Here is a 20253-nt window from a genome sequence, read left to right as displayed (position 1 = left end):
ATTTACTCTCACCACGCCACTTTGAAAATTAGCAAGTCTTTTAGCTTAGTGCTTTGGGTTTGCCTCACTGAGCATTCTGTTTTAGATAATGTCACTGCATGAGCTCTACTCTCTGTGTATTGTGCAGATAAAGATTACCGTGCTGCCTGCCTGCGGTCAAACTCCAGCAAACCTGTTTCCTCTTGAGTGTTTCAAGTATGTTACTATCTTTATCTCATTACGAAAATGATCTTCCACATCCCAACAAACTAAAGTAGAAATTAGCTTTGTTTCTTTCTTTCTTTCTTTTAATTTTTTTAAGTCCACTCCCAGATCCACCCCCACTCCATAGAATTCTGACAATTTAATATTTTGCTTGTCTTCCTGCATATGTAGCTTACAGAATATGTTGTATTGCAACTCATTCTAGGTATCACAAGTGTCAGTTTTATGATCATTGCTTCTATCCTCAATAATTGCATTACAATATAAGGTGGTGTTGTTTGAGCAGTTCTTTATGTGCAGAATGCAAACTTTCATGTCAACAATGTACACATGCAGGGTCAACTTTAAAAGCTGTGGTTTGCAAAAAAATGGCTTTGCCAACATGTCTTTCCTCTCCTATCACCCCAGGCTTTCTGATGCCTTCTCTATGAGCACCTGGGCGTGTCCTGCCCCGATCACTTTACAGGGATGGCAATCTTACCTGTCTGACAGGCTAGGCTGCTCCAAGCCAATGTACCTGCCTGCGAGCGTACCTTCCAGGATCCAGGTAATTGGATAAGCTAGAAGGGGAGAGGCAGGGGAGGCGGAGCTCTCTGGGTCCTCCCCCACAGCTGGAGGAAGATAAAAATCCATCACGGACAAGGAGTAGACACTTAGAGGGACTTGACTCTCCTCTTAGTGCTCTCTGCCAAATCTGTCTCTTTTTGCTACCCTTTTTTCTCTCTGAATCCTTTTCTTTCAGAGGAAACAGAATCAAAGATGATGAGCGTTAAACGGACCAGCTTTACAAGCAGTTCTGGAGGAATGAGTGGAGGAATGAGTGGAGGAATGAGTGGAGGAATGAGTGGTGGTGGAAGTTTCAGCGGCGGTAGTTTCAGAATGTCATCAGGAGGAGGAGGAGGAGGCGGAGGCATGAGAAAATTTTCCTCAAGGTCTGCTGTCGTCTCATCCAGGGCACCTATCTCATCATCCACTTTTGGGATGAGGTCAAGCATGAGTGGTGGTGGTTCTTACATGAGTGGTGGCGGTGGTGGTTTTGGTTATGGCAGTGCTAGTGCTGTTGGTGGTGGAGGTGGTTTTGGTTCCATGTTGATGGCTGGTGGTGGTGGTGGTGGTGGCGCTTTCGGAGGTGCTATGATACCTCAGATCACAAACGTCCAAGTCAACCAGTCCCTGCTGGCCCCCTTGAACCTTGAGATCGACCCAACCATCCAGACTGTCCGTACCAATGAGAAAGAGCAGATCAAGACACTCAACAACCGCTTCGCCTCCTTCATTGACAAGGTGAGTGACCTTTATCTGTTACTAGAACAGCTTCTGTCTAAAGTTTTTGTCTCAGAAGAATGCTAAAGTTCTTAGATCTGATGAATAGATGGTGGATGCACTACACACAGTAGAGTCCATTGGTTTGTGCAAGTGTGGATAGCTGCAAAGTGCCTCTAAAGGTCCACCTGTGCTCATTAAATATTACACAGCAACTGATCCAAACCTGAATAACGTGCACACTAAGGCCCCGGCCTGAGCCAACTCTACAAACTAATGCAACCAGGTCCACTATTGTTAGCATGAGTAGGATTTTTTTCAGTCAACCAAAACTGCAAACAGTGTTCTCAAACCAATACTGTGCATGAGCTAGCCTCTACATTGAAAGCAGACCTCTTTCACCATAATTGGCCCCTTGACAGCTGTCTCTGTGAAGAGCGAGAGGCAGGAAACACTAGATGGGTTGTATCCAGTGACTGGTGGCTCTCACTATGAGGGGAAGAAGGGATCAAGTTATCACCTGTCGCCATGGTTGCAAGGACTCACAAGCTTCAAGTGGTTCTGCAGAAAGTAGACTCAACTCAACTCAACTCAACTGTTTGCAATGTTACAGTTTTTGTCATTTATTCATGTGGGGTCCTTACTGTCAGGCAACAAGTTAACCGCACCCTGTGTGCTCAGTGAGCTTTCTCTGCAGTGTGTGCGTACCACACCTCATCCCTCTTCACACAGGTGATCTGATCCTGTCCATTTAAAGTAGACTTCTTACTTATAAATATGCAGTTACACGTTTCAAACTATAGAAGTAATGGTCAAGTAGTGGTATAAGGATCAAGTATGTATTGTACCTCTATGTATCTGCACCCAATTGATGTGACAGTTAATAGCCTCAGGCATAAGCATTAATTATTGAGGGCTGTGGCAGGCAAGTTCACTCAGTGAAAGTATGCATCCTGGAGGCAAGGGAGCGGCCGGGGAGGAGGGTGGGGGTTATGCAAAGGTGTGGCACCTCATCTTTAAAACACACAAGTAAGACACACACCCACTCCAAAAAATAGAAGAATGGGCACCACCGCCACCTTCTGTAGGGTTCAAAATCAAGTACAATGCAGTTCAGGTATACTGCGCAGAGAGACTCTGCAGTGTCTTGAACATCCGCCTTCCCCGACGAGCATTTTAGTACAGGAGCTGCCAACATTGGTGTATACAAGAGCTTTTTGTGTGGGAAAGTCACACACAGGTGTGGCTTAGCGGATTACGTGAGGAAAGTAAAACAAAGAAGACAAACATCTTTGTTACCTCAGCGTGAACATGCCTCATCATGAAGGCAGTAAATATCACCTACTTATTTGCCTTTTTTATTTGCATTGTGCTAAAAGTGATCAAATGAACACACATTGAAAATCTATTATGGAATATTTCCTTTACACTATGTCGTTTAATTGATGCATACTTACATAACTGGGTTAATATGATTTTATTCAAAGTAACACCTTTCCCAAAGTGACAGTGGATCTAAACATGGCAAATGATTTTACCTTTTAGGTCCGCTTCCTGGAGCAGCAGAACAAAATGCTGGAGACCAAATGGTCCTTGCTGCAGGACCAGACCACCACCCGCTCAAACATCGATGGCATGTTCGAGGCTTACATTGCCAACCTGCGCAGACAGCTGGATGGGCTTGGCAATGAGAAGATCAAGCTGGAGGGAGAGCTGAGGAACATGCAGGGACTGGTCGAGGACTTCAAGAACAAGTGAGTCATGCCAGCGCATGTAAGCCAACGCAGCAGATGACCCACTGGCTTTTTCCATCAGCTAATTTTTTGTGCCGTTTGTGTCAGATATGAAGATGAAATCAACAAGCGCGCTGGTGTGGAGAACGAATTTGTGCTCCTGAAGAAGGTGAGAGTAGAATCTGTTATTATACAGCATGTCACTACCACCTGTTCATCTGATCCACCATCAACGCAGACCACTTCCTTCTTCTCTGCTTACAGGATGTCGATGGCGCCTACATGAACAAGGTTGAGCTGGAGGCCAGAGTTGACGCCCTTCAGGATGAGATTAACTTCCTCAGAGCTGTCTATGACGCTGTAAGAAAAAAAAAAGAACCACACCTCAGTCTGATTGTCTTTTTTTTTTAACGATAGATATTGTACCTCCTCTAATGTTACAATAACATATATATATATCTTGTGCAGGAACTGCGTGAACTCCAGGGACAGATCAAGGACACATCAGTCATTGTGGAGATGGACAACAGCCGCGGCCTGGACATGGACGCCATTGTGGCTGAAGTCAAGGCTCAGTACGCAGACATTGCCAACCGCAGCCGCCTGGAGGCAGAGACATGGTACCAGGAGAAGGTTGGTAGAGAGAGCAGAGCAATCTGACCAACAATCAACAATACAAAAAAAGTTAGTTGAATCCGTATTAACAGTTATTTTTATTCACTCAGTACAAGCAGATTGAGTCGACTGCAGGCCAGGCCGGAGAGGACCTTCGCACCACCAAGAACGAGATTGCTGAGCTCAACCGCATGATCAGCCGTATTCAGAATGAGATTGAAGCAGTCAAGGGACAGGTAAGCTAAGAGTTACAGCAGATTATTGTGCATAATTATAGACTTATCAGCTAAAAAATATAAAAATATTTTGTCAAATATCACAACTGGAGATTCTGCTATTTTTCCAAACCCTCAGCGTGTCAGCCTGGAGGCCCAGATCGCTGAGGCCGAGGAGCGCGGTGAGCTGGCTGTGAAGGATGCCAAGGCACGTATCCGTGACCTGGAAGAAGCCCTGCAGAGAGCCAAACAGGACATGGCCCGCCAGGTGCGTGAGTACCAGGAGCTCATGAACGTCAAACTGGCTCTGGACATTGAGATTGCGACCTACAAGAAGCTTCTGGAAGGAGAGGAATCCAGGTAAAACCTTTACTACTTTGGATTCACAAAACATTTAATCCTTTGAAACACAGTGAAAGTGCAATGCATCACATTGTGCAGGGAGCATCATCAGCAACTAAAATGTTTGTACCTCTCTGCAGAATTGCCAGTGGTGGTGGATCCGCAACCATCCATGTGCAGCAGTCCTCCAGCAGCATGGGTATGTATTGAAATATATGTTTATAGTTCAAGTCATTTCTACGCCACTTCTAAATTATTTATGAAAAGACATAATTCAATAATTCAACATGATTTAACTCCTTGCCATCTCATCTAAAAACTAACTCTAAACTTATTCTCCTCAACAGCAGCCGGTGGCGGCAGCAGCGGCGGCTATGGCTATGGTTCAGGAGGCGGCTTCAGCAGCAGCAGCGGCATGGGCTATGGGGGCGGCAGTAGCATGATGATGAGCAGCGGCGGTGGCGGCGGCGGCCTGATGATGAGCGGCGGTGGCGGCGGCATGATGATGAGCGGCGGCGGTGGCAGCAGCAGCAGCATGAGATACAGCAGCAGCAGCAGCAGCTCTCGGCGTTTCTAAAAACAACGGCTGTCTTTCTCTCCATCCTTCTCATTTTGTTCTCCTCTTCTTGTCCCACCCTTTCCCTGGCAAGCACTTGTAACTGCTTCCCTAAGCCCTGCCATCTCTCAGCTCTTTAGCATTTAGTTCCTATGTTGCTGCTCCCCTTTTGGCACTGCATACCTACTTAGAGTCAAAGATTACATCAAAAAAAATACAAGCAGAGGCAGAGAGATTGTTAGACCAAAAACAAAGAGCATATGTGAGTCAGTCCTCTCTTTCTTTCTTCAGTCAGCCTGGCTGTCTTTTGGTTGCTGGATGTGCTGTCGTGTAGACAAGAGCATACTTGTAGTGTCATGACAGAGAATCCTCACAAGGCAACAATCATTGCACACAAAATGACAACAGCAGCTCTTAGATTTGCACATAAGGAGATCCAGATCTAAAAATGTAGAAAGCATACACAGCAGGTATCAACATAGTCTCAACTTCTCTTTTCTGCAATATCTCCTCTGTTGTCTTGTCATCTTGTTGTGCATTTGAAATAATCAGAAACAGCCATATATAACACTTTCAAACTTACCATTGTTGGATCCTCCTTTTCCTCTCCTGTTCTGACAGAAAATGAGCTCTCCAGTATATAAATGGTGTTTTGATCCTACTTTACCTCCATTTCCACTCTGAATAAATAAGAAACATGGATAAGGCTGACTGTCACAAACAGATTTATTGTGAGTTTGTACCACCATGTCTGGAATAAATCTGATTTCATATTCATTTTGGCAGTTCTGTTTCTCCTTTTTTTGATTAATGGTGTACTGTAACTTTTGAATATTACAAATAATTTTGGTTTATAGTTGACTGCTTGCTAAGTCCCACCCTAGCATGGCAAATAATGCAGTTTACAAAGACGGACCGTGGCAGAGTAATTATTGAAATTCACAGTCATTTTCGAAACGTTACGATTTCAAGTTCCAACAACCAGGACATGGTGACATCACAACTGGAATCCAATCATGGTTTAATACGTCATTTACAGAGTTGTGATGTGGAAAAATGTGAAGAATGGAGTTTAAGTGAAGAAGGAGACATCCCATGTCTCACAGTTAAACTGAAATATTGGCATGTTTATTGTTTTTAACTTAACATGTTTGCATATGTAGCCAAGTGAACAGGGGTTACTGTGTTTTTGGTGTTAGCTGGGCCCCAATGAAATGTGTACCATCACTTTAAGGCCAGCTAGTCTGAGAATCCCATGAGAACTAGGAGATCACGCGAGAGTTGCTAATGTGACTGAAGACTTCTGATTTATTTCGAGAGGCACCTGGCTGCAGACCTCCACGCATAGACATATATGTGTACATAGATGCCTCATTGAGCGGGTTGGTCGTTGGTCGCGATACGTCAACGGGTCCGCCATATTGGATGTGGCAGATCTGCCCGTAAACTAATACAAGGAAATGGACTGAACTTCATAAAGCGCCTTTCTACAAAGTTCTTTAAGTTAATGCCTCTTAGGCACCAAAAACAATGTATGTAACTTTTAAAGTGATGTTTATAAATGTTTACTCCTTATGTAAGCACCAAACCAACCAACCAACCAACCTATGTATTTTTCTAATGCTGTGTTTACAGCTACTAATGTGTGTAACACTGTTACTGTGATGATAAATATTGAAATATTTATATTTAACATTTAATCTGTGTCTGTAATAACCAGATCCTGAAATGTAGATGTGACATGAGGGTTTTCTGAGAGTGTGTGTGTGTGTGTGTGTGTGTGTGTGTGTGTGTGTGTGTGTGTGTGTGTGTGAGTAATAGCTTAAGAGAAAATGTGCACTGACCAAACAAAAGTTTACTATAAAAACAATATATGCAATAGACCGGGAATTGAAAGATTTTATGTCATTGTTTACTAATTAATTCATTTGTGAGGAAAACGATTCAACCGGAAGTGCATTCACGAATTCACGATTTTATTTTGAAATGTATCCCGTTCATTTCCGGACCTGACAGTGGCGGTCTGCAGTTTTATTTTGAAATGTATCCCGTTCATTTCCGGGCCTGACCGTGGAGGTCTGCAGTTTTATTTTGAAATGTAGCCCGTTCATTTCCGGGCCTGACAGTGGAGGTGCCTGACAGTGGAGGTCTGCAGTTTTATTTTGAAATGTATCCCGTTCATTTCCGGGCTTGACAGTGGAGGTCTGCAGTTTTATTTTGAAATGTATCCCGTTCATACAGTGGAGGTGCCTGACAGTGGAGGTCTGCAGCCAGCATCTCTTGTGTTATTTTTCGTCGGTCGAGGGTTGTTATTGTTGTGGTTGTGTGTTGGGAGCCGCCCCAGACGACCACGGGTCAGCGTGAGTGGCACACAGAGAACTGAAATCGTAGTTACAGTTATATTTTCAGTGTTACGTGTTGTTTATGAAACTGTATATTGTTACCCATGTAGAGGGGAGACAGAACTGTGTATGCATGTCGCATCCAGGTGAAGCTGTGAAGCTTCAAGCTACAAGCTGGAGTAAGTGAGCACATGATTTTGTTTTCTGAATGTACTGAGTTCGCAGTAAAAGCATATTTTTCAAAAGGATGTATAAATATGTACATTAAAGTTAATTCATGAAGTTTACTGAGTTAAAACCTGATGCTGTGTGGCCTAGAAATGTATTAATGTATTTTTATTTTCTGAATAGGGCCACTGCTGTTGTTTGTTTGTGCTGCTGTTTGCTAGCGCTTGCTTTTGGTTTGTTTTGTACTAAGACGTCAGAAAGTATAAAGGAAACAATTGATTTTTTTTATTTTGTTGACTGTAACCAACATAACTCTCAAAATTAACGAATTAATGCTGTGCTCGCTCAAGGGCAGTCGGGGTATTAAAGATCCTACAGAAATATATTTTCTCCTCCTTCGTTGACCTGGCCACACATAGATCAGCTGTCAAACTGAGTTTGTCTTTAATATTCTAAATTAAGACTTATCATGATCAACAAAATATTCTCTTGCAAACCTTTCAGCAGGAGAACCTTCGACTTACTGCCCTCTGAATTATTAGTCTCTCAATTTTCAATTGCCATCCGACTGACACCGGCCTTATGCACATGATCTTTTTTTCAGGTGAGAACACAACTATATAAATAAATAAAAAAAAACATATTGTGGGATCTGACACTATTATAGCACTGAGGAATGCTTCATGTGTTCAGATCCAAACAGATGTCTGGGGAAAATTAACTTCAACTGACATCTTTTCTCACAGCTTGACAGATCAAATCCTCTCTGACATGCAAATCATCCCTCATCATTCAGCTCTGTGGGATTTCTTTTGGATTAACCTTCTCATGCAGAAATGCTGACGTGCGAATACATAAAATATGTACCATGACCTTACCTGCACAAGCTGATCTATGCAAAATACTGAATGTGTTTGTATAGAATAACATATGACACACAAAAAATACAACAGAACTACACAGAATTTCTAGAAAAAGAAAATAGAATAAAGTAAAATAAATTAGGTTTAAATTACAAATGCCTGTGCAAAGCATGGAAACATAACAAAGAGTCTACCATCCATGCAGGATCCATGCCTCCTGTGAGGCTACTAAGGCGCAGTGGAGCTTAGAGCTAAATGCATGAACATGCTTACAGTGAGCATTATCATGCAACCACAATCATCACCGTGCTTTATCTTTCATTTGTAGTCCATGTGGTATTGATGGGACTCTAGTTGAAACAGTCAGTGTGGAGAGCAAACGAGGCGGAACGCATTGGCGAAAATGAAATCTTGGAACCCATCGATGCTAGCAAGCATAGCAAGACTGCCGGATATCTGTTGTCCGTATATCTGCTGGGTAGAGTCATGGATTATTGGTGGACCTAAGGCAGGCTGAATGAAATCTGGTTGCCCAAACAAGTCATGTATTATGGCACCAACCTGTCAATCAAAGCGGGCATGCTGTTATTTCTGCATAACTTTAAGCCTTAATATAATTTAAACAGGTGTCATTAATGGGGAAACTAGCTACAGAGACCAAAGTCATTTTTGTAAACATGTTAATTTCTGCTGTGAAGTTGGACATTTTAACACCGGGGCTTATAAAGATTGACTTGTTCTGTAGCCAGCCTCAAGTGGATTGACTTGTTCTGTAGCCAGCCTCAAGTGGACGTTTGAGGAACTGCATTTTTTTACACTTCCACATTGGTTTCATTTCAAAGCCATGGAGGTTGCTGCTTGGTCTTCACCCAAGTAGTTGACCTGCTCACCAACTAAATGACTCAGGCCGTTTCTAGCTGTTTGAGGGCCCTATGCAAGATGCTATTTGGGGGCCCCTATTTTGTCAAACTCTGAGGGAGAGATTGCAAACCTTTTCAGATGATCTGTGTTGATGCAACAGTCTGTTACATTTTAAGAGGAAAACAGGTTAGAGTACATATAATAAATGCAACATATGTAACATGTTCCTGAAAAATGTTTATCGTTTTTGAAAACAAGGTGTTAATGAATAAGTTAACTTAGTTAAATGAATAAAAGTACAATGGACCAGTATCCATATTCATGTGCAAACAATTAAAAAGCAAAAAAACTACAATAACTATGAATAATACTGATGATACTGATTCTGATGTTTTAGGCCACTGCACAAGATCAACAGAAATCAGCAAAAGCTATTTATTATTATTCTGATGCCATGATGCCATTGTTTATGGTGCCCACAGTTATTCTCCTCACTTCAGTGTATGGAGGGCGGCTGTCATTTACCTCGTCATACCTGTCGGCAGACGTCACTCACGCACAAAAAGTCACAGCTTCCCTATCATAGCAGATTAGTTGTGCTTATAACCTATAAAAAAAAGCTTACATGGTTATAAGTGCTTGACACAACAAATGAGTTGGTTTGCCTGGCTACAAATAAAGACAGGTACAGCTCCCAAAATATATTGAAGCTATACTTGTGGCTTGGGGGACCCCTGGTGGCTGCGGGGCCCCATGCATCTTTATAGTCCGCATATAGCAAGAAACGGCTCTGGAGTGATGTCTACAGAGAAGATCCTACAGCCACAACGCAAATGTGAACAGTGGCAGCTGGTGAGTTAATGAACTAGTGAACTTATGTGAAGACCAGGGACTGACCACTATTAGGGAGCTCTTCGCTGGCACAAACTTAGCTGAAAAGTCACCAACAAGATATATATGTAATATTCTGAAAAATACCACACTAAGGTATTTTTCTGAATATTAGGAGCCAATATTAGGAGAATATTCAGGAGCCAGTATCATCAAGTTCATAATATATCATAAGTTAAAATACATAGATCCATGCATCAGCCCAGCTTCTTCCTCCACAAAGAACATGACAATACAATGATGCCATCTACTGATCAATGATTCCATTACACAATATGCAAGTGTTTTATTTAAATGTTTCCAACAGTAAAAATGATGAAGGATTATGAATATGTAGCAAAAAATGAGACATACAATAACTGTCCTTGTAAAGTAAAAAAAAATATATAACCACAGATATTTTCATCACACTGCACGCTAATCTTTCTACTGTGTACTTCTACTTTTACTTCCTCACAGATATTTCCACACATTATTTTACAGACTGCTTTGCAGTAGTCAGTGAAATAAATATTTTGTGAAAGATGCAAGCCTTTCCAAGCCTTCAGCCTCGTCTCACAGTCTTCATCACTGGATGGATCAGACATGTAGCATGTCACAGAAAGAACAGTGAGATGTTCTACTGATGAAAACCATGACATGTGGTCGAAAGGCTCAGGAAAAAACAATAGCATGTGAACCTTGAGCTAAGATTATTTGTAAGATATTTTGTACTACTTTGAAATGAGAAGACAGCGTTTCATAATTCAGTGGTTCAGTGTTATTGATCAAGTATCTCATAATAGGTTTCTATTCAAATTGGTGTCTAGATATAACAGAATACAAACAACATTAATGCTAGCATAATGTCGCAGACTCTCTGTTTTATATTGTTCTTTTTAGGCCACCATAAGAAGTAAAGCTGCCCTTTAGTAAAAATGCATTTTTATTGCAATACATACCAGATGCACCCAAAAAAGGAAACTTTTATGTGTTTTGTATTTGTTTCTCTGAGCTTGACAGCGTCGTTGGCCTTTGCAGGATGTGCATATAACCAAACACCGGAAGGCACCAGCACAGTGTCCTACATGGCTGTCTTACTGGGGTTGTCAGGGTCAAAGGTCATGATCTCCATGTGGATAAGGCCTAACAGGATAAAAAAAACCCAGAAAAGCAGTATTTAAAAAAAGTGTCTCAGAGTCAGTCCTGACACTTTGACACCAAGTATTGATCATTTTTAATAAGATAAACTTTTCTTCATTAGGTTTAGGCTTCATGTGTGCAGTCTCACTGTAACAAGTCAGCAGGCTCTTCTACGCCTGGCATACTTACTCTTCCATTCCCCAACAACAAGCTCCAAGCTCTCGAACGAGTCGTCATAAGGCTCAGAGTCTGGCTCGCATTCTGGGTCATGATATTCAACCAGGAAAGGGTGCGACAGTCCCTGCTTAGCTGTCAGCCTTGTCTCTGGGTCCAGCAGTAACATCCCCTCCAGTAGATCTACAGCTGGAAGCACCAACACGGAAAACACTTCATTTATTTATTTATTTTTTCATTTTAGGCCATGAGGTTTCGGAATTTTTGACTAAAAACTTCCAGTGAAATCTAAGACTGAACATATGAAATTGGTATATTTTTCAATGAAAATGAAAGAATGAAATTCCGTTTGAAATGGTGCGCACCATTTGCATCCATGGACGGAAACACCTCCTTGAAGTTTTTCTTCTTTTGTGGTGGAAGACCTTGCACATATGACTGTGCCTGGAAAACAGTTAAGGGTGAAAACATTGAATTCAAAAGCACAAGTTAAAATACGGAGCTGCGAAGCTTCAAAGTTCTGATGTTACTGAGGCACGTAGACTAGACAAAACTTACGTCTTTACTCTGCATCCTCTGAACCAGGGAGGAGTCTGGTGTCCCTGTCATCCGGAGGATCTTCTTCAGCTGATCAATACCTGAACACGCTGGTTAAGGAAGCTTTATAAAGCACAGCGTACACTGTATAGATGTGGTGTCAGAGCAGGCACATGCATTGACGTGTCATGACTGATAGGCTCATCGAAAAAAAAAAAGGAACTATAACTGCCATTAGCTCAGTTGGTTAGCCAGGCTCTGTGAGCTCAGCGCACCGGGGGAGTGTTAGTGTTTGTACCACAGACATTTTGGACCAATGGGAGGACAGAAGAGGTTTTTAGACTCGGGGAGCGAAGCTGGGCAAGTGGGCAATGTAGCCGGGCTCAGCAGCCTGTTTGGACTCAGTGGCAGAGGCAAAACGACCAAAGGGGACGTTGACGGAGGAAGACCGACGCCAAGCTGGACTGACTGCTGCTGGACTAGTAAGTAATATTAGATGGCTGCTAAGTCTTGTGTTGTTGATCTTGCTTGATGTTTGGCTGTTGATTGTGGTTAGTTTTTGACCATAAGTAATGTAATCCGAACAAATACACGTGTGCAGCTGTCCATATTTACAACAGTGGGAGGGAATAGCCATTTCGATGCACTGTTGCTTTAAGCCTTACAATGCTGCACCAATATTTTCAACAATAATAAAAACCGTATGAGGTTCTGGCTCAATAACAGGTTTTATTACCACACAGTGATCTGAATGTGTGAGGATGCTGTCATGTCCTGGGAAAAGCACCTGTCCAGTAATCATCTCAGCCAGGATGCAGGCAGCCGACCAGACATCCACTGAGAGGGAGGGAGACAGAGTGAGAGAGACAGAATTTTAATAATAAAACTGCAATGCGATATTCTGTTCTATGTTTAACAAACTGAAAAAGACTATTTGTATTAATAAAGGGAGGGCATACCTGTCTGACTGTAGTGCATCCAGTTGAATATGATCTCTGGTGCTCTGTACCATCGCGTCACAACATAACCGGTCATTTCGCTCTCTGTCTGTCTTGCCAGGCCAAAATCCAGGATCTGAGAAAAGTTCCAGTTAGGTTCACCCCTCAGAAGCTTGAGCGTTCATTTTGGTCTTTTTTATTTTCTTGTTGCATTTGTTGTATTTCAGCTCACTTGTGTTTGTTATTTTGCACACTGGATAAAAGAGTTACACTTCAGCAGAAGTAAAATGTAAATTCAATATGTTTCTACATATAAAGCCCAAACTTACCTTTAATTCACAGTTCTCATTCACAGCAAGGTTACCAGGCTTCAGGTCCTAAAATCAAACCACATAATATTTCCCCTCATGACTTGTAGTAAATACACTATGACATAGTTAAAGCAATAGTTCAACCTTTCAGGAAATACATATCTCATATCTGCAGACTAAAATGAAACTAGTGGTTACCTTAGCTTAGCATAAAGCATGAAAACAATAGGAAACAGATAGCCTGGCTCTGCCCAAAGACCTAAATAGAAGTAAATAAAGCCCCCTAAATCTGACACACTGGAACTTTACCTCTGTGCTCAAAGTGAATGAAAAAGAGAGCATTTCCAAAAGGATCCAACTATTCTTTTGAATGTACAACTTAAGTGCATATACAAAGCAACCAGTGAGATACAAATGCGGTAGTATTTTAAAAAAGAAACATTCAAATACTGACCCGATGAATGATCCCTGCAGAATGAATGTACTGTGAAGAAGGAGAACATAGACTTAAGCACACAGTACAAAAACCATGTGCACATAAGCAAAGTTCAGCAGATCCACATGCATATAGCCTATGTCTCTCTAAGTGGCATGGTGAAGGCTATGTTTTATGTATTTTTCATCCCTCAGAGCAAAACTGGGCTCTCACAGCACAGAGGAATACTTAAAGGACACATAGGTATACACATAAGAAGGGGAAAACATCCCACGATCAAAGATACATGCAGCATTTTATGAGGAGTTGGTTGGTCTAAAATGTGCTTCCTCTTTTGTTTCTATTGAGCACTCTTGGTTACACATTGACTAGCACTGAGTGGAAGGGCATAAATAAGGGTAAAGCAGTCATTATCAACATCGCATGTCTGTGAGTGGCATTCATGGTTCAACTGAAAGCATTATATTTGATATGCTGGTGTGACATCAGACTAGAGCGGCGATTGGGCGACTAATCGAATAGTTGTCAGCAATTTTTTTTGTGTGTGGACAAAACAAGACATTAGAGGACATTACCTTGGGCTTTGGAAAATACTGAGCAACTGTTTTCAACATTTTAGCGACCAAACAACAAATCAATTAATTATGTATCAAGAGATTAATAAATTAGAATAATAATTTTTGCAGTCTTACATTAGACAAAAGAGCTTCTAATGATAATAAATGTATTTCCAAATCTAAAATTATGCATCCTTTGGGTTGTTACCAAAATAAATATAATATTCGGCTGTGCTTATAATAAATATATTGATGCATTTTGTAATTTAAACTACTCGAATACAGAGCAGTTGATTTAACTGACAGTGAGTTTAATTTAAAACTAAGGACTTATTTATCAAGTTACTGCTTTGTTCACACATATCTGGTCTCAGCTAGCCAAGGTGAGTCCTTAAACCACCACAGACCCCAAACAACTTCATTTTTTAGTTTTAGTGTCTATACTGTAGATTGGTTTTATACCGTATCCTAGTATTTTCTATATGTGTATGTGAGACAAATTAAATAAAAAAATAAACCTGACCTGGAGTCCTCTGAGAAGCTGGTAGAACAGGTATGTGATGATGCGATCAGTTAATCTCCGCTTTTTCATAATGTGGCCCAGATCCTGGGCTACAAATGGCATTACCATATAACTAGAGAGAGACAGATGAAGAGTGAGGGAGACAAACAGCCAGAGAGGTGGAAAGTATGGATAAAAACAACAGATAGGGAAGGGAAATAAAGTGAGTCAAGATACATGGACAGATGTGAACAGCTCATTGCTATGGTGAGAAAATACAACTGCGCAAAGCAACCAAAACAACCATGAAGAAGCTTGTTCTCACACATCCATGCCTGAACTTTTTCATACATGCACACACACGCACACCAGGGCTCTCAACAAGCTGTGACAACTCGCACAAGAATGTGGTTTCTGATTTCCAACTCACAAGGTTTGAAATTTTTCCAGTGTAGAGTCAGGTGTGAAGACGTCAATGAGGCTGATCACCTTTAAGGACAAACATAGTGAAGACATTTAGTCTGTGAAGAGTCAAGAGGACACACGGTTTCTAGTATGGGCAGTCAGTGACAGGGCACCACCCCTGAGTAAAATCTAGTACAAAGGTCATGTTTATAGCTATAAAAAAAGCAATGTGTTATTGGATGGAGAAGAAGAATAAAGTATAAAAGTGAATACAATGGCTGCACATCATTGCCTGAGAAAATGAGGCCACAACAGACTCTGTTTGGTAAAGGTGGATTTTTGGAGCCTTTTTGAACTTTCAAATGGAGCACATGACAAGTAATAAATAAGATTGCTGATTTTTTAGATATTGTTCTCTAGAATCCAGATAGGTTCACTGATGAGACACCCATAACCAAGCGAAACAATCAGTCTGAGAATCTTTTCAAACGTACTCCAAGCATCTTGTTGTAGCACGTCTCCAGTGTACATAGGTTATGTGTTCCATCTGATAGAGGTCCAGATCCTCCTATATCCATGTGGGTGGCAGTTCAGTCATTTAGTGGTTATACTAAGCGACCACCTCTGTGTCTGTGACTTGAAGCCTATGCAGAAGTGATAAAAACTGCAGTTCCACAAATGTCAACTTGGGGCTGGCTACAGAACGAATCAGTCTCCATAAGCCCCCTGTTAAAATGTCTAACTTCACAGCAGAAATAAACATGTTTACAGCCTACAGTTTTGGTCTCTATAGCTAATTTCCCCGTTCATGACAACTGTACTGAATCTGAGAACTCACCCATTCAAATTATTTTAAGGTTTAAAGTTTATCAGATTTTGAAATTCAAGTTCATCTAAAAACATTTGTCTAGGGGTGTCGTTTAGCTCAGTCGGTAGAGCATCCACCCCCTTGTGCGAAGGCTCAGTCCTTGCCGCGGGTTCGAACCTGACCTGTGGCTCCATCTCTTTCTCCCCACATTTCCTGTCATTCTTCAAGCTGTCTCTGTCAAATATAGCTAAAAAAACAAACATTTCTCTATTTATTCTAAAAACAAAATGGATCTCTTGCTGACATGTCTCCATATAACAGAAGCAATTTGATGACTTACAGAGATTAGCTAAATCAAGGCAGTTCTGTTAGTGTTTGGAGTTTTCTAGCCAAAATACTGAACCATGAGGGTTCCAACAATACACAACACTGCCGGCTTGTCTGGGAACATTGATGAGATTATAGGATCTTGTTGATTTGTCAACAAAGTTTGCTTAACCTCAAAATCATCTAATCTTGAGAGTAGGGATGGGTTCTTGTTGAGAACCGGTTCCGTTAGTTTCAGTTCCATGGAATCATTTGGCAGTTTTTCTAACGATTCTCTTATCGATTCCAGAAAGCATGAATCACGTCGCTTGATTACAGCAAGCACGACAAATTACAGCACGTAACTTACACAAGTTTCGCGCGTGCAGTGCATTCAGTAGTAAACAATGGCACCCACTTGGTTCAAACGCTCCAAAGTTGGGCTGCATTTTACCAAAACAGATGGCAACAGGGCGACTTGCAATCATTGCAAAGTGGAGATAACAGTGTCGGGAGGGAACACGACGAACATGCAGAAACATTTGCGCACACAACATGCAATATTTTTAAATGAATGTCGTGTTTTTGACACGCTTCGGACTGGAGATGAATCTCAACCTAGCAGCAGCAGCAGCAGCCAGGCTATGACCACCTCTGCGGTTACTACAGAAGGTACGGAAGGTAAATAACACACTGCCTACCATGTCAGCGCCATGTGCTTCTTTGTAAAACATGCTATAACAGTTCACATTAAACGAATGCCTTCTGCATTACATTTAGAAGATGACCATGACGAGAGAGAGAGTCTGGCTGGCTCAGAGGCTGGCAGCTGTACTAGTACTCGTTCCAGTTCACTACCTCCTCTAGATGATGCTGATCAAACTGTTTGTTCTCCTTTTTTTCCCAAATGAGAATCGATAAAGAATCAAATCGTTAAGCAGAATCCATAATGGAATTGGAATCGTAAAAATCTTATCAATTCCCATCCCTACTTGAGAGTGACCTGCATGGACTGAACAAATACAGTGATATTACAACTCACTGTATGACAGGGGCTCTGTACTATTGCCCTGTATTCTATAATATCTCTAAAGTTTTTCATATTATTGTGTCCGCCTTCTAAATAAGCTCTCACTGCGGACTTCATCGATGCCCACTTCTTTGCACACTTCTTACATTTTCATGCTGTATGTGGCGGAGCAGTCTGAGTTCCCTGTAGGCACGTTTGGTGTGGATGAGGGACTGAAAAGGACGATACAGCTTCTTGATGGCCACTGACTCCTTGGTCTTCTGATCGATGGCAGAACTAGGTGGGAATAAAACACATTGAAAAGAGGATGACAAACAGAGTGTGCTTCATGTAAAGACTCCTGTGGTGTAATTTCATTTATCTTAATCGTGACTCACCGATGAATTGATTCATCTATAAAATGTCAGAAAATTATGCAAAATGGCCACCAAAATTTCCTAGAGGTGGCTTTTTGAACCAAATGCAAATGTTTGGCATTTTTTCTTGTTAAATGAATGTTTGGGCAGCTGACTAAATATTTCACTGACTCATTTCAGCTCCTCTGTAATCCTCCATCAAGGATTTCAGTTTACAGAATGAACAAAACATATCTTGGAGGTGCTCTGGTATGGGTAATTAGACATGTTTAATGACATTTCTGTAGTTTTTATAGCAAAAAACATAGAAAAAGATTGTGAGAAACTTAAGTAACACAAAATCAGTAAGATCTGAAATAAAATACTCCAGTTGATTGGGCGGTCACCAGTCCAAATCCCCCACAGACTTGTATTGAGAAGCCTCCTAGGTGTAAATGTGCAACGTGTTGCACAATCACCCCTTCCTCGGATAAAGGTTCAAAACAAATGTAGTCTATTTATAGCTGATGTCCCTTCTGTTCTGCACTGATAATGTGATGATATCAGATCTCGTCTGTCAGCGTCTGTCTTACAGAACTGTGTCTGAGATATCTTGGGCTCCCGTAGGTGTAGGAGTTTCTCTCCGTTGGTGGAGGAGATTCTTGTCATATTGGAGGACCTGCATTGACTTGCTGACTTGCCTCAGGCGGACAATAGTGCTTCTGTTTGCAGATGTCAGAGTAATAGGCCCCTTGGACTGCAATGCAACATAGTCTGGGAGTGGAATGCAGACTGAAGGCCGACACCCTATAGAAAATGATTTGGGATGCAGACTATAAATAACAAAGATAAGCATTTACATGACTATTTACATAACAGCATCACTGTATTACCACACATCATTTTACTACACCTTTGCTATAATAATAATTTATATATGTTGAAGGTAGGTCATTATAAAATATAAAATTTTCCTGTGAGGTCTTAGTTCCACCTTTGGATGGGATTAATTCTCAGAAAACTCAGTTTAGTGGCAGACTTTATATGACAGGATTCAAATGGACTACTGGACTGAATTTTGCTGTTCAAAATACAAAGTGCCGGATATAAACTTCTCGTCAATGTACCCGAAGTCTTGCGCCTCCTCCCCGGGTAAACTCACCAAACTGTGCCGTAAGCTCCGGAGCCGATCGCCCGCAGCGCCGTGTATCTCTCCGGGACGTCCCACGTCGTTTTCTGGATCTCCAGTCTGTGAAAACCCGGTCTGACTGGGGAGTCCTTCACCGGAGACTCCATGGCGCAGTTCTTGTTTTTGAAGTTTTTTTGGTCATAAAACGTTTTTTTTTTTTATATACAGCGGAGTGTTAACCTGACAGGTGAGATCTGGTAGAAAAGGTAAGAGAGCAGGGCAAGGTGACGCTCCCCTCCTCCCCCTCTCCCTCCACACCTCCACCTTTCTCCAGGGCCTGCCCCCGCGTCACGTGGGTGAGCTGTCAAAAACATGTGGATATGATGTTGAACAGATAGAGTGTATAATAAACAATAAACACATTCGCCAAACTTTAAAATAAAAGAATCAAACTGTGCTTGAGGCACTATGCTGAGGACGGAAATAAACATTTAAAATAAAAAAATAACTAACTGTTGGGGTGTATATGTATATATTTTTTAGTATAAGCTATTGTAGAAACATGTCCCACATATTCTTTGATTGTAAAATAACCACAAAATTGCGCACAGATCAAGAGTCTTATTGTTTCTGGAGCTGCTAACTGTCTGCTGTTTTAGAGTTATTATTTATTACTGTGATAATACAGATGATGGCGCTCTTGAATGTATGATTCATTTCATGATCCTACTTGCAAAGTAAGTAGCAGAAATTATCACCCTCTAAAAATCCTACCATTTCTTCCAGAACTGAATTTTCTACTTAGATCAATCCGTTTACGAATAAAAAGGTTATTGATGAATTAATGTTAATATTGTAATACTGATTTGTGACTCTGCCTGTTCACAGACTCAAACAAGATAATTAAGAAATGACCCACAGAGACAGACAAGCAAGAAAACATTCAGCAGCTACAGAGCTCTGGAGATGGTAGAGACAAAAACAGGTTTAAAAAGTTACATTTGTCAGGCGACCAGAGGAAAGACTTCACATTGATGCTAAAGCTGCTCTGTAAGTTCACCATGTATCAGTGTTGTGTTCCAGGTTGTTTCCACTGCCCCCAAGTGGTCAACAAAGAGAGTGAAGTACAAGGCCGTGGAGTGTTTAGATTGCTGCTTTTAAGCTGAACAGCAGAGAAAAGATTACCGTTATAATATAAAACCAGTCCAATGGAGCTGCAGGTTATATAAGGCAGCCAGTTTCCAGCACAAGCAGCTGTTGTCAGGATCACTTTTTTGTTTAAACACATGGTCCACGGTATTTATGTACCAAAAGTTGTATTAATAAATTTGTTGGTGAAATAAACACCGTGTCATCTGAACTTAACCTCTGCCTCAAGCCTCCAGCTGATACGCAGACATCCCAACACACCCGAAAAATGTTTGATATGTTTGAAAAATATTAGTGATATGTTTGTTATAAGGAACCAGCTGGTCCAGCACAGTCCAGCACTCACTGTAACAGTTCCCCATACACACACAGACCACTCTCTCTTGTAATGTCCTCCTGATTGCCATAAACCTTTTGTCCTCTGGGGTCAAAATGACCCCGTCTGGTTTGATTGTTATTTA

General features: G+C 41.3%; 2 protein-coding genes across 2 annotated transcripts; one reads left to right on the top strand and one right to left on the bottom strand.

Annotated features, from left to right (window-relative positions):
• The first annotated feature begins 842 nt into the window (after positions 1-842).
• Positions 843-5473, top strand: krt5 (keratin 5). The gene is made up of 9 exons (XM_010745645.3): positions 843-1488; positions 3013-3221; positions 3309-3369; positions 3465-3560; positions 3669-3833; positions 3926-4051; positions 4170-4390; positions 4513-4571; positions 4720-5473. Exons 1-9 carry the CDS (start codon positions 964-966, stop codon positions 4947-4949), a joined length of 1692 nt encoding a protein of 563 aa, XP_010743947.3. The 5' UTR covers positions 843-963; the 3' UTR covers positions 4950-5473.
• A 5271-nt stretch (positions 5474-10744) lies between these two features.
• zgc:171775 (STKc_p38 domain-containing protein) lies at positions 10745-18952 on the bottom strand. Its single transcript, XM_010739469.3, has 12 exons — positions 18677-18952; positions 17326-17455; positions 15061-15119; positions 14652-14763; positions 13590-13619; positions 13154-13201; positions 12846-12960; positions 12652-12723; positions 11908-11987; positions 11715-11793; positions 11365-11538; positions 10745-11178 (listed from the first exon to the last, which is right to left on the bottom strand). The coding sequence occupies exons 1-12, from the start codon at positions 18808-18810 to the stop codon at positions 11117-11119; spliced, it is 1095 nt and encodes a 364-aa protein (XP_010737771.1). The 5' UTR covers positions 18811-18952; the 3' UTR covers positions 10745-11116.
• Between the last annotated feature and the right edge of the window lie 1301 nt (positions 18953-20253).

Source organism: Larimichthys crocea, chromosome XV (genome assembly GCF_000972845.2).
Source record: "Larimichthys crocea isolate SSNF chromosome XV, L_crocea_2.0, whole genome shotgun sequence".
Taxonomy (NCBI): domain Eukaryota; kingdom Metazoa; phylum Chordata; class Actinopteri; family Sciaenidae; genus Larimichthys; species Larimichthys crocea.
Note: the sequence above shows the minus strand (reverse complement) of the source record. Positions and strands in the feature narration are given on the sequence as shown.

Coding starts and splice junctions, on each gene's coding strand:
- krt5 (XM_010745645.3), top strand. CDS start 964: ATGATGAGCGTTAAACGGACCAGCTTTACAAGCAGTTCTGGAGGAATG. Junction 1,489..3,012: donor TCGCCTCCTTCATTGACAAG/GTGAGTGACCTT, acceptor TTTACCTTTTAG/GTCCGCTTCCTGGAGCAGCA. Junction 3,370..3,464: donor AATTTGTGCTCCTGAAGAAG/GTGAGAGTAGAA, acceptor CTCTGCTTACAG/GATGTCGATGGCGCCTACAT.
- zgc:171775 (XM_010739469.3), bottom strand. CDS start 18,810: ATGGAGTCTCCGGTGAAGGACTCCCCAGTCAGACCGGGTTTTCACAGA. Junction 13,202..13,589: donor CTGCAGGGATCATTCATCGG/GTCAGTATTTGA, acceptor GTTTGATTTTAG/GACCTGAAGCCTGGTAACCT. Junction 11,539..11,714: donor TCCGTCCATGGATGCAAATG/GTGCGCACCATT, acceptor TGGTGCTTCCAG/CTGTAGATCTACTGGAGGGG.